Genomic DNA, 16,244 nt, shown 5'->3' on the forward strand with positions numbered 1-16,244 from the left:
CTGGTGGAAATGGTGAACATCTGATGGACTGCCCTGGGGGCAGTGGAGCAAGGGGTCCTCGTGGAGCTCCTGGAGACAGGGGTCGGGGAGGGACAGACTCCACAGGCAGCCCTGGCTGGGCTCTGCACCCCGGAGGCACAGTCAGGGATCCAGGACATCTCCAGAGGGGTCCTGCCCTAAGTGGAAGGTTGCCGTGGATGGTGGATGCCCACATGGTCCCTGCCTGCCTGGGGAGAAAGCTGTCTCTGGAGCTCAGTCTCCTCCCTGGGGGGCGGCAGGCTGCCGGGAGCTCCCAGCCATGGTTTCTTCCATCTCTCCATCTCCTGCAGGTGCTGGGCCCCAAGCCAGCTCTGCCCGCAGGGACCGAGGACACAGCCAAGGAGGACGCGGCCAACCGCAAGCTGGCCAAGCTGTACAAGGTGAGCCTGGGCTGAGGTCCCTGGGTTGTGGCAGGATGAGGGTGCAGGAGACCTGGGCTTCCCCAGCTGTACTGGCCGGGGGCTTTGAGCCAAGCACATGTCGGGGTGCCATGGGGGGACCGGCTTCTTCACGGCTCCAGCGGACACCCATCTGCTGCCTCTGCGTTTCTGCCCCAGGAACAAGCGTGTGGGCGACTGCAGACACATCGTGTCACCTTCACCGACGGGGCCCATAAAGTGGGGAGGGAGAGGGCCGTAGAGTCAGCGTTGCAGGGTTTCTGGGGGATCTAAGGAGAAAAGGGTTCCAGGGAAATCCAGGAAAGTACTACAGAAGCGTGTGTGTGTGTGTGTTATGGGTAGTGACTTTATTTATAATTTCTTCCCATGATTTGTAAAAACTGAATTAAGGCTGATCTTGAGCCAAGGATATCTGACCTCTGAGCCTGTGTTGCCCATGTTGTGCCCTAAGCTTATTTGTGGTAAAATAACAGCAGAATGAGGTGCAGATTCCTATCACCACCACAGGAAGACCACATTACTGATATTTATTCTGATATTGAAGTAATAATACATATTCGTTGTAAATACTAGGGTTGAGCAATACTCAAGAACATAAAAAAATAAGTCAGTCTAATTTTACAGTTTAAGATAACCAGTACTATATAAAAATGGGTTTTAATTACAAAAGTAACAATATTTAATTTAAAAAGTCAGCCTCCTCTCCTCCCCCCTTCGTGGGTTGCCATGGTTACATGGTTACCCTTTTGGTAAAGGAAACTCCAGATACAGCTTTCTGGGTCTCATTACGTGTTTTTCCATCTCTATTTGATATTAACAGATGCAAGCTATTCATACTTTTCTGTGGCCTTCTCTTTTCCACTTGACGTGGTCAGGAATATCTTTCTGTGATAGAGATCCACCTGACCCTTTATAACGGCTGTATAGTATTTTATTTTATGGATGTGGAAATCTCTGCAGATCCCTAATTGACGGGCATGAGAATGTTTCCACCTTTTCTGATCGCCAGCAGTTCTCTTTGTGCATGCGTGCTAAGTATGGCATCAGGGGAGGTTTCCAGATGTGGATCGCTTGGGTCACAGGCTGAATGATGAGTCAGTGATTGAAAATACTGGCTCTTGCACAAGGAACTATAGTCAATAACTTGTAGTGACCTAGAGTGGAGAATAATCTCAAAAATTGTATGTGTGTGTATGTATAGCTGAATCACCTTGTTGGGTATCTGAAACATTGTATGTGTAACTAGTCAACTAAACTTCAGTAAAATACATATATTAAGAAAAAAAGAAACTGTTAACAAAATAGTTAAGTATATTTGACTCCTCAAGGTCAAAGTTTTTTGATATATGCCAATTATCATAAATAAAATCAATGACAAATAAAAGAAGGCACTGCTTCTTGGGAGTTCCCTGGTTGCCGAGTGGTTCGGACTCTGGGCTTTTGCTGCTGTGGCCCTGGTTCAGTCCCTAGACAGGGAACCGAGGTCTGCATTCAGCTGCGCGGCACGACCAGAAAAAAAGCAGAAACACGAAAATACTGGTTCTGGAGTTAGACTGTCTGGCTTCGAACCCCGGGTCTGCTGCTTTCTAGCTGTGCCGGTGACTTAACCTCTCTGTGCCTTGGTTTCCTTGTGAATAAAACAGGGATAATAATAAGGTTACCTATGGGGTTGTTGTAAGGATTAAAGGAGTTGTATAACTGTGGAAGTTGTTAAATTACATAAATTTTTTAAAACAGTGCCTGGCATAAAGTAAGTTTCAATAAATGCAGAACACTTTATTATTTAACTTCCTGATACGTGCGACTAAACTGCATTCTGGAAGGCTCCTGATCACCCTCACCAGGAGTTTGAAAGTACCTGTTTACCCAGAGCCTTGTCAGCCCCGGGCACTGTCAAATCTTTTGAATTTTGACAAGTAGGGTACACTCAAAAAAGTTCAATGAACTTTTTACTTTCGAATAATTTTTAGATTTACAGAAAAATTGCAAAGATGGTACAGAAGGTTCCCATATACCCTTCACCCAGCTTGCCCTGAACATCTTAACATAATCAGGTATATTTGTCAAAACTAAGAAACATCGGTTCAATGCTATTAACTAAGCTACAGACTTGATTCAGATTTCCCCACTGTTCCCTCCCGGGTCCAGCCCAGAATACCACACGGCGTGTAGACCTCTTCACTTTCTGTTTCCTCTTCTAAGCCGATGAGGTTGACTAGCTCTCATCAGCTGGGCAGTTGTTTTCCGGTGCCACCTGCATCCCCGCGTTTGATTCCCCTTCCTTTCGGGCTGCCATTTCCATGCTACACCCACGTGTGGGTCACACATGTGGTTGTGACGAGGTGGAAAAGGACAAACAAATCCCAAATCAGCCTCGGGGCTGTGTTTCTCTGCGGTGTCATTTGAGGTGGGGGTGGGTTGTGAGCCTCCGCACGTGCGGGCTTGGGGCTCCTGTGGGCAGACTGAGGTGGGGAAGGTCACTCACGGGCCCGGGTGCCCCCTCTCATCCCCCCAGGTCTCCAATGGCGCGGGCACCATGTCGGTCTCCCTCGTGGCTGATGAGAACCCCTTCGCCCAGGGGGCCTTGAGGTCAGAGGACTGCTTCATCCTGGACCATGGCAAAGACGGGAAGATCTTTGTCTGGAAAGGTACTGGGCCGAAGGGAAGGGCTCCAACAGGACCTTACACGGGAGCCCCGCAGCCTCGCAGGAACTCGGCTCATGAGCCTGAGGCAGACGAGGGAAGCTGGGGGTCTGAGTCGCGGCTTCCCTACTGGCTGAGTGGCCTTGGTCAAGTCACTTAACGTCTCTAAGACCCTGACTTCCTTATATGCAAATGAGGACAAGATAATGATCTTCATCACAGAAGGTTGCTGTGTGGATTAAATGCAGCATGTTTTGTATAGTTCTGAGCTCAGTAAGTGGGTCGGTGTACTTGCGGTCATTAGCCAGGACCCCTTGCTGGAGGCCCGGGAGCTCATGGCGTGATCAGCTCTGTCTTGGGGTCTCTGGCCCTGGCTGTCCACAGTCTAGGAAGAAAAGGGAGGGAGGTTTGCCTTCTGCTTTCCCTGGACCGCTGAGCACTGTGGTACAGCACTGACCCCAGGCCCCTTACTCGCCTTCTGACAGGCAGGCAGGCCAACACCGAGGAGAGGAAGGCCGCCCTCAAAACAGCCTCCGACTTCATCTCCAAGATGGACTACCCGAGGCAGACCCAGGTGAGCCAGGGAGCCAGGTGGGACAGTGAGAATGGGCCCAGCTGGGTGGAGAAGGCTGGGTTGGAGGGGGTGTCCTGCGCTCAGCTTGGGCTGGGTGTCTGAGGCTCCCTGGAGGACCCCTGCTGGGTGGCCTCCATCCTCCAGGGGACTCTGGCCCAGCCATGACCTTCTCTTCCTCCATCCCTGCCAGGTCTCTGTCCTTCCCGAGGGCGGCGAGACCCCGCTGTTCAAACAGTTCTTCAAGAACTGGCGGGACCCAGACCAGACGGACGGCCCGGGCCTGAGCTATCTCTCCAGCCACATTGCCAACGTGGAGCGCGTGCCCTTCGATGCTGCCACCCTGCACACCTCCACTGCCATGGCCGCCCAGCACGGCATGGATGATGACGGCAGAGGGCAGAAGCAGGTACCTGGGGGCTGGGGTGGGAGTGTCGAGGCGCCTTCCTGGCTCCCTCCCTGGCACCTCTGGCCCACCTCTTCTCTGAGGATGTTTCTCTAAGAGGTTTTGACCATAGTTTTGATGGATGGAATTCTTTTGTCTCGCTTGATTTTTATAACCAATATGCCCTAAGCACCTGCTGTCTCCCAGGCTCCCTGCCAAGTGTCTGAGACCCCGCTGTGCCCATGAAGAGTGCATAGTCTGGGAGGGGAAGTGGCCACAGCTGGTTACCCAGACCTGTGTGGTCAGTGGAAGATGGGAGGTACACAGGGACTCTGGGAAGACGGGAAGGGCAGTGAAGGTGGGTGGTTGGGGCAGTCTTCATAGAGATGGGGACCCTTGGGTGGGGCCTCAAAGTATGAGTAGGAGTTTGCTGCCAGAGTAAGAGTGGGTATTCGGGCAGGGGGCTGATCTGGGAGCCTGGTGCTGATGATATTCTCAGGGAAGGGCCTTGAATTCCTTGTCCAAAGGTGTGGACTTGATTCTGTATCAACCATTAGGTGCTAGTGAGGGTTTTATTTTTTTTTCTTTTTTTAAAGGCAGAAATGTGACAGGCTCAGTTCTGTGCTTCCAGAACTCGCTGTGAAAATGAGTTAGAGATGGGAGAATGAGAGTGGAGACCTCATGAGGAGGTCGTTATAATAGTTTAGGGACCAGGAAATGGCCTTGAGACCAAGAAGGTCACAGTGAAGATGGAGAGGTGGGGAGTGGAATTCAGAGATGTTTACGAGGTAGAATTAACTTCAAACATTGATTCCATCCTACATAATAGAAATGGCAAAAATGTTCATTTTTGTTTGTTACTGGTTTTGTCATTGGGGTTATTCTTCATCATCCATTCATTAGTTCAGTGGGAGAGGAGGATGCAATGAAAATGATCCAGGATAGGGCAATGTGGAAAGAGCCCTGGCAGCTCAGCTGTGTGGTCTTGGGCACTTGCTTAACCTTTTTGAACCTCACTTTCCTCATCTGTGAAATGAAGCTTAAGTTACATGTTAGTCCCTGGACTGTAGCCCACCTGGCTCCTCTGTCCATGGGCAAGAACACTGCAGTGGGTTGCCATTCCCTTCTCCAGGGGATCTTCCCGACCCAGAGGTCGAACGCAGGTCTGCTGCCTCGCAGGGAGGTGTTTTTACTGTCTGAGCCCCCAGGGAAGCCCCTGGTAAAATTAGGCTCAATCCCACTCCATCACCTTCAAGAAGTTTCAAGTTTCAAAGATTCTCTTTGCCAGGACTCGCGGCGCCACCAGGTGGCGCTGCAGGCCTTCGCGACCACTTGGAAAACCGTGTCACCCGAGCTCTGCAAAGAGATCTGCCAGCAGGAGTCATTCTGAGGTCACTCAGTGACGACCCTGCCTCTGCAGGTGATGTCTGAAATCCAGGCAACTTGATGATACAGCTAATGGCAACATTAGTAATCATCATCATCATAATTATTATTAAGAGTAGCCGCCACCTGCAGAGCCATCATCCTGTGCCAAGCACTATGCTAGACTCCTGAATTAGCTCATTTGATCCTTATAACATCCCTTATTATTCCCATTTTTCAGACCAGGAAACTGAGGCTCACAGACATTAAGCAAGTTGTCCAAGGGTGCACAACCTGTGAGGGGGGGTAGAGCCTGTTTGGCTCCAGGTCGCATATCGATTTGTACCCTGAGCCTGTGCTGCACTGTGTAACATGCACGAAAGCATTTTCTAAATACTTGTATGCGGCTACCAGTGCCTGTGCTGATCTCAGTGAGGAGGAGGCACGGGGGGAGCAGGGGTGCAGTGTCAGGATCTGGAACAGAACACCTGGGTTTGAATCTCAGTGGCTCTGTGATTCCAGCAAGTTATTTAACTCCAGGCTGAGTCTGAGGGCAATCCTGTGGTGTAACCACTACCCAGCACCCTCTGGGTTCTCCAGCTGGTCTGAGTTAGGGGCCGGGAATGCCGCCCAATGTCTGAGCCCAGCTTTGCTCTGGTAGATCTGGAGAATTGAAGGTTCCAACAAAGTGCCCGTGGACCCCGCCACGTACGGACAGTTCTACGGCGGTGACAGCTACATCATTCTGTACAACTACCGCCATGGCGGCCGCCAGGGACAGATCATCTACAACTGGTGAGGGTCTGGGGTCCTGTGCTTGGGGCGGAGCTGGGGGCACAAGCTGGGAGCACGGCCACAGCGGGGGGCAGAGGGCAGGGCCGAGGGGAGCTTGCAGGTGTGTGACCCTGACCAGGACAGCCGCGCTCCACTGGGAAAGCCCTTTGTCCCCTGGGGCGAGACCGCTTGTCTTACTTCTCAAAACAAATTGTAAACTCATCTCATAAAAGCATCACAGGTCCATTGTAGGAGAGGCGTGGGGACTAGGGAGAAATGAACAGAAGATCTCTTCCTCAATTCCACTCTAAGTTCTGGTAATTCTCTGATGTTTTCTAGCTAAAAATTATTTTTAATTCTTCAAAGAGTGATGATATATTCACGACTCTCCCACTTGCTCTAAAGCCCTCCCTCCTCCGTGGATGCCTGTTTTTATTAGTTTCTTGTATATCCTTCCAGTAATTTTTATGCAGATAAAAGCGAATCTGACCCTGTATTCCTCGTTCTCCTCCCTTCCTTATGCAAAAGATGGCATACTATGTATATTGTCCTGCACTTTGCTTTTTTTTCCCTCACTTAATACTTCCTGGAGCTCAGACTGTGTCAGTCCATAAAGAGCTTCCTTACTCTTTTTTTCACAGCCACATACTGTTCCACGTGTGGCTGTCCTGTAGTTTATTTTACAAATTCCCTGCCGATGCATACTCGCTTTGATTCCAGACTCCTACTATTACAAGCACTGCTATGATTAGTTGGCTTAAACAAACATCATTTTGGATGCGTGGAGAAATATCTTTAGAGTGAGTTCCCAGAAGTCGGACTGCTGGCTCTGACAGGGAGCGAGCTCGCCGTTTTGATAGATAGCACCAGTTTCTCTAGATGAACTTTATACCATTTGCGTTTTCACCGGCGACAAATGAGATCATGTCTCCTCGTGGTCTCACTGCTGGACTGTGTTCTCACACTTCTGCTGTTTGTCAACTTTAGAGTTGATAAAGTGATATCTCAGTATAATATGTTTCAGTTCGTTTCTCTTACTGTGCAATCTCCAACTTTTTAAAGGTTGACTGATGGGTTTCTTCCTTTCTAAACTTTTCGTTTTGAAATGACTTGCTGAAAAGTTGCAAAAATAGTGCGGTTTCCATATGTGTGTTACACAGTTCCCTCTATGTTCACCTCTTACTTAACCATAGTTCAGTTTTCAAAACCGAGAAATTAACATTGTTGCAAGACCATTTACTCCTATAGACGTTTCTTGAATTTCACCAGTTCTCCCACTAATGTCCTTTTTCTGGTCTAGGATCTAACTCACGTGGTATTTAGTCATCACGTCTCCTCAGTGGCATTTAACCATCATGTGACGGTGCTCAGTCTTCACTCTTCTTTCCCAGTTTTGCTGCTGTGGAAGAGCATTAGTCTTATTCTGTAGGTTGCCTCTCAATTTGACAACCTCAGACTTTCAAAAGCAGCTTGAAAGACATGTTTTTGGACTAGGTATTAATAATACACACATGGTACAAAATTCACGAGAAGGCTTTTAAAACATTTGCTTTAATCAGCACGTTGATGTTAGATTGCTTGTGCAGATAACACGGGTTAGTTATGGGAAATTGAGACAGCGGAGGAAGAGGTGAGGCAGAAAGCCACCCACCGTGCATCTCCCTGTGGGGCAGGGTGAGGATGGGGAGGCCACTGTCAGAAGACGAGGTGCAGAGCTGGGGTGTCTGCTGTGTTGGTTTGGTTCCTGGCTCCAGTTCCTTTTCCAAGAAATCTCTTTTCCTCTCTATATGTCAGTTTCATTACCTGTAATCGGGAGATTTGTGGGTTTCTCGGCCCCAGGGTGACGGAGGGGCCCAGGGCTCTGTGCAAACCGAGGTGCCGAGGTTCACTTCCCTTCCAGGCAGGGGGCCCAGTCCACCCAGGATGAGGTCGCTGCCTCGGCCATCCTGACCGCTCAGCTGGACGAGGAGCTGGGAGGGACTCCTGTGCAGGTGAGCCCAGCCCGCTGCCCCTCGGGGCCGCGCCCTGGCCCTGTCCATCTGCTCACTCATCTGACCGTCCCTCATCCCACCCATCCATCCTTTTGACAGACATTTATGCAGGACGCGGACGCTGTGTCTGCAACCATGAACACACAGATAGATCCTCCCCCGGCCCCCAGCCCCGCCCTGCTCTGAACCGCTGTGATGTGGTTTATTAGCCTGGTCGTGGGAGAAAGACGTTCAACAGACATGCAGGCAGAGGATGTACAATCACAGGTGGCCTGAATTCTCACCATCAGGGTGGAGCTGGGGTCTGAGCTCTGACCCAGCAGTGGTGGCTCTTGCTGGGAAGGGACCACGAACCGCCCCCCCACCCTGCAACCCACATGTGAGGTGATCTAGATTTAGGCAGCACGGGTCACAGCTGGAATCCGAAGTGACACGGGCACGCAGGGCAGGAACAGATGGGTCCTCCCCTCAGACCTCCTTGTCCCTTCCTCCCACCACCAAGCCCTTGACCGCAGTCTGCACTGGCTCTGCAGGAGGGCTCTCTCCAGACCCGGAAGGCTCTTTTCCCACTACTCCGCCAGCTGTCTTGGCCGAGGCTGACGTCACTATCTGGGAAGAATGTCCACGAACCATCCCTGGGCTTCCATTTAAGGGAATATTTGCAAACATGGGCTCTCAGGGTTCTTGGACTGGACCCAGCCTCAGCCAGGCCAGGCCTTGTGGGAGGGGCAAGCAGTGCCCGGGGACCTCAGCCTGTAGGCTGTCCCCAGCCTTCCTGCACCTCCTGTTCCCTGGCTAGCCTGTGTGCGCTCTGGGGTCATGCCCCACTCCACACACAGACCCAAGCGTGGCAGGCTTGTTTGGGGGTGAGCCTGGGCCGTGCCAGCTGCTCCGAGCTGAGCCCAGGGTGTGCGCACAGGACGATGCTCCCACCCTCCTTTCCTGACCTGCTCTCCCGTCTCCCTCTCAGAGCCGTGTGGTCCAAGGCAAGGAGCCTGCTCACCTCATGAGCCTGTTTGGCGGGAAACCCATGATCATCTACAGGGGTGGCACCTCCCGCGAGGGTGGGCAGACGGCCCCCGCCAGTACCCGCCTCTTCCAGGTCCGGGCCAGCAGCTCTGGAGCCACCCGAGCCGTGGAGGTAATGCGTCGGGCCCCAGAGCCCTGGCAGGATTGGCCTCTCAGAAACCTCCCAGGCCTGATGGGCAGATCTCTGGGCACAGGATCGGGTGGGGCTGGCTGAGGGGCTGAGAAGCAGCTTTTGTACCTCCCTGCGCTGGCAGCAGGATTGTATGTCTTAGATTCCCCCTTGTTTCAAGAATGCCCAGTGTCCCTGGCATACCTTCTGTGACGGGCAAGTCACTACCTAACAGATAGTCCATTCTTCACAATCTGGATGTTGTTCTTGATTACATTCCAGTTGCCTGCCATCCCTTTTATGGTGGAAGGTGTAGAACCTGAACATAATCCTACTGAGCAGCCTAGAGGACAATGGGATCATCACCTCCTTTGTTCTAGGTGCTCAACTTCTATTAATGCATCCCAGATTTCTCGAATCTCCTTGGCTAAGCACAGTGCATTCATGACTCATGGGAGTCAGCTAAGCCCCTCAGTGTCCAGAGTCCATGTCCTCAGCTCTGATGGGGTGCACGCTCCCTCCTCCAAGTCCACCCTGAAGAGATGCTCATGCTGCAGCGTCTCCTGGGCTGCGAGGAGGGGCTGAAGCCTTCTTAACCTGTTTCCTGATTGATTAATTGAGCACTACCCTCCCAGGTGATGCCCAAGGCCGGCGCACTGAATTCCAATGATGCCTTTGTCCTGAAAACCCCCTCGGCCGCCTACCTGTGGGTGGGTGCGGGGGCCAGTGAGGCAGAGAAGACCGGGGCCCTGGAGCTGCTCAGAGTGCTTCGGGCCCAACCCGTGCAGGTGGCAGAAGGCAGCGAGCCAGGTAGGAGCGAGGGGCGGAGGGGCCTGCTGCCCTTGGGGATGTAGCTGTTAGGTTTTCCCTGCCTCCTGTCTGCTTGGGGCTTTCATTATCCTCCTCCTGCCTCAGCACTCGTTCCCTAATGTGTGTTCATTAAAGTAGGTGAGATGAAAATGGGGCTTCCCTGATGGCTCAGACAGTAAAGAATCTGCCAGCGATGCGGGAGACCTGGGTTTGATCCCCGGGTCAGGAAGATCCCCCGGAGAAGGGAATGGCAACCCACTCCAGTATTCTTGCCTGGAGAATCCCATGGACAGAGGAGCCTGGCGGGCTACAGTCCACGGGGTCGCAAAGCTAACCCATGGGGACACAGCTAACACATAACACCCAAGATGAAAATGAGAATGTGGTTGGTGAGAGGAAGGCGTCTGGGAGTCAGAGAAAGGAGAGCTCCGTGTGGGCCGGGCAGGCGGGGAAGGCAGCTGGAGGGGGGCTTGCTTGCGAGAAAGCCTTGAAAGATTGTACGTGGCAGCATCAGCCTCATGGGGGCTGCGGTCTGTCCTAACCTCGAGAATCTTCATGGACAGAAATGCCACAAGCCTGCCTTGTTTCCAGAGAGTGGGTCAGGAACACTTTCGTTATGCTAACCCTAGATCTTTCCCTTCTTGCTTTTAAGCCCGCTCTCTCTTGCTTGATGCTAAGCAGAAATGGGGAAGAATCGTTCGGTCTAGAGTCACATAACCCACTGAAAACGTCTGAAAGAACGGACATGTTCTGTATCTGCTAGGTCTTATTTGGTGGCCACTAGTCACTTGTTTATGGGCTTCCCTTGATGGCCCAGTGGTAAAGAATCCGCCTGCCAGTGCAGGAGACTCAGGTTCGATCCCTGGGTCGGGAAGATCCCCTGGAGAAGGAAATGGCAACCCACTCCAGTATTCTTGCTTGGGAAATCCCGTGGACAGAGGAGCCTGGTGGTTAGTTGGAGCCTGGTGGGGTTGGAAAAGAGTCAGACACGACTTCGCAACTAAACCACCACCACATGCTTAAGTTAATGTATATTTAAATGTGACTGGTGGGAAAATGCATTTAAATATAAATAGCACATGTGGCTGGAGCAGGTATAGTGGGAGAAATCTAGGGTATTGGAGTCAGATAAGGTGGCTTTACTTCATATCAGCTGTGTCATGCTGGGTGACTTGCTTAACCTCTCTGAGCCTCCGCTGCCTCATTTGTTGAGCGGGGATAATTATCCCCATCCCGCAGTGCTGTCGTCAGTCTCAAACCAGAGGTAGTCCTGGCTCTGTCTCTGCTGCCAAGTCTGCCCTCTCTGGGCCTCTGTTTCATCACCATCGAGTCCCTCAAGTCCTTTCCTTCTTTGTCACTCTGGGATTTTAAGATGCTGGGTGGCAGTTGAGAGAAGGCAGCGTTTGTCCCAGAGTCCGAGGGGAAGCGCTGGAGCGGGGAGGTAGTGTCAGCTGGTAACTGGCGTGGCCTCCCCTCGCAGACAGCTTCTGGGAGGCCCTGGGTGGGAAGGCCGCCTACCGCACGTCCCCGCGGCTGAAGGACAGGAAGATGGACGCCCACCCTCCTCGCCTCTTCGCCTGCTCCAACAAGATTGGACGTTTCGTGGTGAGTCCCAGAGGAGGTCTGAGGTCACTCCCTCTGCTCGCCCCTTGGGAGCTGTTTTCCAGGGCTCAAGCTGAGGCATTCACAGCAGGGGCAGGGAGAGACCTTCTCACGACCCAGGACAGACCCCCCACAGGCTGGAGCCAGCTCAGCAGCTCCCCATGGAGGGCAGAGAGAGCTGGGGAAGGCAGCTTGCAGGTGGGCTGTCATTAACCCCTTCCATCCCTTCCTAGATCGAAGAGGTCCCCGGCGAGCTCATGCAGGAAGACTTGGCCACTGATGACGTCATGCTCCTGGACACCTGGGACCAGGTAACGGGCGGTCCTACGAGTAACTTCCCTCTCTGAGCTCCATGTCCTCACCTGCAGATGAGAGGCAGATAGAATCCCCTTGCCAATAGCAAAGCACCTTAGAAAGGCAAATCAGACGATCAGCGTTCTTTCCCAGGCCTTAGGGGGACATGAACTCTTACTTTGAACCTGTTGGTAAAGAAAGTTGGACTTTGGTTCACAGCTCATGCAGGCGTAATCTCTCACCTAGAAGGAGACATTCCCCTGTCCCCAAGGGCCCTGCGTCCTCGTGGGGGATGGCAGTCAATAGCCCTTCCTGGCAAGCTGTCTCCTCCCCGAGTTGTCAGGGTTAGAGGTAGCAGCCATGCAGGTGCAAGACTGCGCTCCATCTGCCCGGCTTCTTCTTGGGCTCCCCGGTTGGAAGATCAATACCAAAAGGTCTGCAGTTTAGCCATCCAGCTGCTGGCAGCTTTGTTCATTGGCTCCTTAATCCGCTTGTTCACCTGTTTGTTCATGCACTCAGTCAACGCGTATGAAGCATCCCTGTCTTCCAGGCAGAATGCTGGGCTGCTGGGAGTCCTGTGATGAGCAGGATAGACACCATACATAGCTGGTGTGGAGGGGCCCGTGTGGCAGGGCACACAGCTGTACATGAGGAAGGGCGAGAAGGTCTGGCATTCTGTTGTCTGATACCATCATATGAATGGGCGTCCCTGGTGGCTCAGATGGTAAAGAGTCCACCTGCAATGTAGGAGACTTGGGTTCAGTCCCTGGGGTTGGGACAATCCCCTGGAAAATGGAATGACTACCCACTCCAGGATTCTTGCCTGGAGAATCCCACGGATAGAGGAGCTTGTCGGGCTACAGTCTGTAGGGTTGCAAAGAGACACGACTGAGTGGTGAACACTTTCACATTTTATGAGTGATAGGCATTCTTTAAAATATTTTAGATACACATCAGAATAGATGACATGTAAACATCAGCTGAATTGATTTTTTGGTGTAATAAAGCTCGTCTTAAGACTCAAGCTGGGGGTAGTGGTGATGAGTTATTTCTCTTCCAAGCCTTAGACCCCTTTTGGCTCAGACCCCAGAGAGTGGCACACTGGTTGGATGAGTAAACCAGTGAGCACACACTAGTCTGCTTGTTTGTTGAGTAAGTAGATGCCCCGAAACGGATCATTCGTGAACTTCTAGGGAAGGGTCTCCGTCTCATGGCTGTCAGCGCTTGGGCGTTGATGTTAGTGACTGAAGCAGGCTGGGGTGGGAGACGTGAAGGTGCTGGGGAGCCTGAGGCAGGGTGGAACTTCCCATCAGAGGGGCAGCTACTGCTCAGCTTCATCCACCTGCGCGTGATCGTTGCTGCCAGATCCTCCCCGTTCTCAAGGGGAACTGCAGTCGGGATTGAATGGAATCAGCTAGTAACTCCATTTGTCTAAAAAGCCCCAGGGGTGGGCTGGCCTGCAGAGCGGGTTGTAGGTCACCATTTTGCGGTGTCCGTCCCCAGTCCTCCAGTCACAGTCCGTGGGCTTTGTGAATGGAGGGGGTGTCCGGCCCACACCTGGAACCTCGTCCTCTCCCTCCAACAGCGAGCTGGGGCAGCGTCCTTCGTGCGGCTTCATCTCGTACCTTTCCTTTCACGCCTTTCCTCCAGGTCTTTGTCTGGGTTGGTAAGGATTCTCAAGAAGAGGAGAAGACAGAAGCCTTGACCTCTGGTGAGGACCCACGCGTGCCTGCGGGTCTGTTTCGGGCAGTGGGGTGGGAGCAGCTTCCTGTGCGGGTCTGGGAGTTCGTGACAGCGGGGTGGGGACTTCCTCCACGGCCAGCCCCTGGTGAGCCCTCCCTGGGTGGTGAGAGCGCAGCTCGGTTCCTGCAGAAGCTGTAGGTCACACCAAAAGGAAGAGGCAGATAGAAGCTGCTTCAGGTTCCCAGGATGCCTGGGGACTAACCGCATCTGGATTTAGATGCAGGAAAGCAGAACTCGGGTAGCTGAGTAGAGTCTGATTTGGGAGCTGGAAATCCAAAAGCTGGTTTCTTTAATACTTTCCAGTAGGGGACGCTAGCGAAAAATGAGGCACGCTTTGTGAAGCTGGAGGTTAAACTGTGACCCCTGGCCCTTCCTGTGTTTCTGGGTGGGCAGTGAAGGAGTCACACGGTTGTCGTTGCCTTTAAGGAATGGCGGTGTCCAGGGTAGGGGTTGGGTGTTAGGGACAGTGGGACCAAAACCATCTTAGGCAGCAGAACCACCTCTCCTTGGTGACGGAGACACTGAGAATTCTTCTCCTGCCTGTGTGTCTGCAGCTAAGCGGTACATCGAGACGGACCCAGCTAATCGTGATAGGCGGACCCCCATCACCGTGGTGAAGCAGGGCTTCGAGCCTCCCTCGTTCGTGGGCTGGTTCCTCGGCTGGGATGACAACTATTGGTCTGTGGACCCCTTGGACAGGGCCCTTGCTGAGCTGGCTGCCTGAAGAAGGCAGGTCCCACCCCGTCAGTGGTCAGTGCCTTTCAGAACTGTCCATCCTTCAAGGAGACCTTAGAGTGAGCAGGGTCAACCTGGTGTGTGTGTGCATGTGGTTGGTTTTTTTCTTTTTCTTTTTCTTTTTTTTCTTACTGTAGCCGAAAACAGCCCTGCAAAAATTCAAGGTCCTTGCAGAATTGTCTCAAGTGTCTGTGCTTTTGGAAATTGAATTCAATAAAAAGCTTTTTGAAGTGTGTTCACCTGCTGTGGCTCACTTTGTCCCGAGAAGTGTCCTGCTCACTGTTCTGAGAAGGCTCCGGGGGTGGGGGTGGGGGTGCACCTGTGCCTGCGACCCAGTGAATGAGCTTCATTCAACCTGCGTACAAATCTGACCCTCCGAGAAGCAGAGGCCAAGATGAGATGGAATGGGCAGAGACTGGACTGGGGGAGAGTGCTTGTATGGAAGGAAATTGACAGGCAGCCAGGGAAGGCTGGAGAGCCTTTGGGCAGATGCCGTCTGACCCCACGTGAAGCAGGGAGGAAGAGGGGTTGGGTTGACGCATCTTAGACCGCCGTGCAGTCCAGGAGGCTTTTGCATAGCTTTTGGGGAGTCCTGAGCCAAAGTAAAAAGAAAAAAATTTAATGGCACAGTCCCATTTTTGTTCTTAATTTATCATTTTGGTCATTTGCAAATGTACAATTCAGTAGCGTTAAATACACTGACAGTGTTGTGGAGCTGTCCCCACCATCTCCACCCAAACCTTTTTCATAATCCCCAACTTAGATTTATACCCTGTGCCCAAGAAACAAGAACTCCTTCCCCCTTCCTACTTCCCATCTGCCCCTGGTAACCTTTATTCCACTTTCTGTCTCCATGAATTTGCCTGTTCTAGGTACGTCATAGAAGTGGAGTCAGGCATTTGTCTTCTGTCTGGCTTATTTCAGTTAGCTTGATGTTTTCGAGATTCATACATTTTACAGCCCATAAAGCAATTGCATTCCTCTTTGTGGCTGAATACTGTTCCACTGTGTGTGTATATACCATTCCGTTTATCCTTTCATCCGTCGATGAACACTCAGATTCTTTCCACCTTTTGGCTGCTGTGAATAATGCTGCTGGGGGTCTTCCCTGGTGGTCCAGTGGTTAAGAATCCGTCTTCAACGCGGGGGGCGCAGGTTCAATTCCTGGTCGGGAGTGCTGCAGGGCAACTAAGAAGCTGCCGGAACTAGAGAGCTGTGTGCAGCAGCAAAGATCCCGCATGCCGCAACTGAGAGTTGATGCAGCCAAATAAATAGATTTTTTAAAAAAAAACAGTGCTACTCTGAACGTTGGTGTACAAATGTTTGTTTGATTCAGAATGTTCTGGAGCCCATCAGCCAACAAAGGTGTTGAAGGTCTCCCAGGAGCGGATGAAGTGTGTCTAATCCCCCCACTTTAGGCAGTCGTTGAGAGGCATGGCCTTGGAGCATTGAGGGCAAGGAGCTCAAAGCCAGTAGCTGGACCCGAGAGTCACTTACATTTCCGGGGGTAGGAAGCGGGCAAGATGCCCTGCCCTGGAGCATCTGCCTGACTCTTCCTCGTTTGCTCCGCTCTCCACGAGTGTTTCTGCTGAGGGGAGGTATCCTGGATGCTCTCCCAGTTTGCAGCGCAGGTGTGGGCCTTTGTGCCCCAGTTGGTCCCCCAGACCCTGACTCTCCGCTCACGCTCCTATTGTCACAAAGTCCTGTTAGGCAGTTAGAGTAGGAAACAGGAGTCCAGAATGGCGGTGGCCCGTGA

The 16,244-nt window shown here is 52.2% G+C and overlaps 1 protein-coding gene across 9 annotated transcripts in view; it reads left to right on the forward strand.

Moving 5' to 3' along the window:
* GSN (gelsolin) overlaps positions 1-14,723 on the forward strand; it is a 56,161-nt gene extending 41,438 nt beyond the window's left edge. For 8 of the 9 annotated variants that reach the window (XM_081528942.1, XM_081528964.1, XM_081528931.1 and 5 more), the window contains 12 exons: positions 330-419; positions 2,953-3,085; positions 3,566-3,654; positions 3,845-4,060; positions 6,063-6,196; positions 8,076-8,166; positions 9,137-9,307; positions 9,940-10,114; positions 11,595-11,719; positions 11,950-12,027; positions 13,661-13,721; positions 14,308-14,723. In XM_081528942.1, coding sequence (XP_081385068.1) covers positions 330-419; positions 2,953-3,085; positions 3,566-3,654; positions 3,845-4,060; positions 6,063-6,196; positions 8,076-8,166; positions 9,137-9,307; positions 9,940-10,114; positions 11,595-11,719; positions 11,950-12,027; positions 13,661-13,721; positions 14,308-14,477 — 1,533 coding nt within the window. In that variant the 3' untranslated portion in view covers positions 14,478-14,723. Of the gene's footprint in view, positions 1-329; positions 420-2,952; positions 3,086-3,565; positions 3,655-3,844; positions 4,061-6,062; positions 6,197-8,075; positions 8,167-9,136; positions 9,308-9,939; positions 10,136-11,526; positions 11,720-11,949; positions 12,028-13,660; positions 13,722-14,307 lie in introns of all 9 variants that reach the window. The other variant, XR_014065082.1, reaches the window with a different exon arrangement.
* The last annotated feature ends 1,521 nt before the right edge of the window (positions 14,724-16,244 follow it).

This window comes from Giraffa tippelskirchi, chromosome 1, assembly GCF_054371585.1.
Source record: "Giraffa tippelskirchi isolate mGirTip1 chromosome 1, T2T-mGirTip1v1.2.pri, whole genome shotgun sequence".
Lineage (NCBI taxonomy): Eukaryota > Metazoa > Chordata > Mammalia > Artiodactyla > Giraffidae > Giraffa > Giraffa tippelskirchi.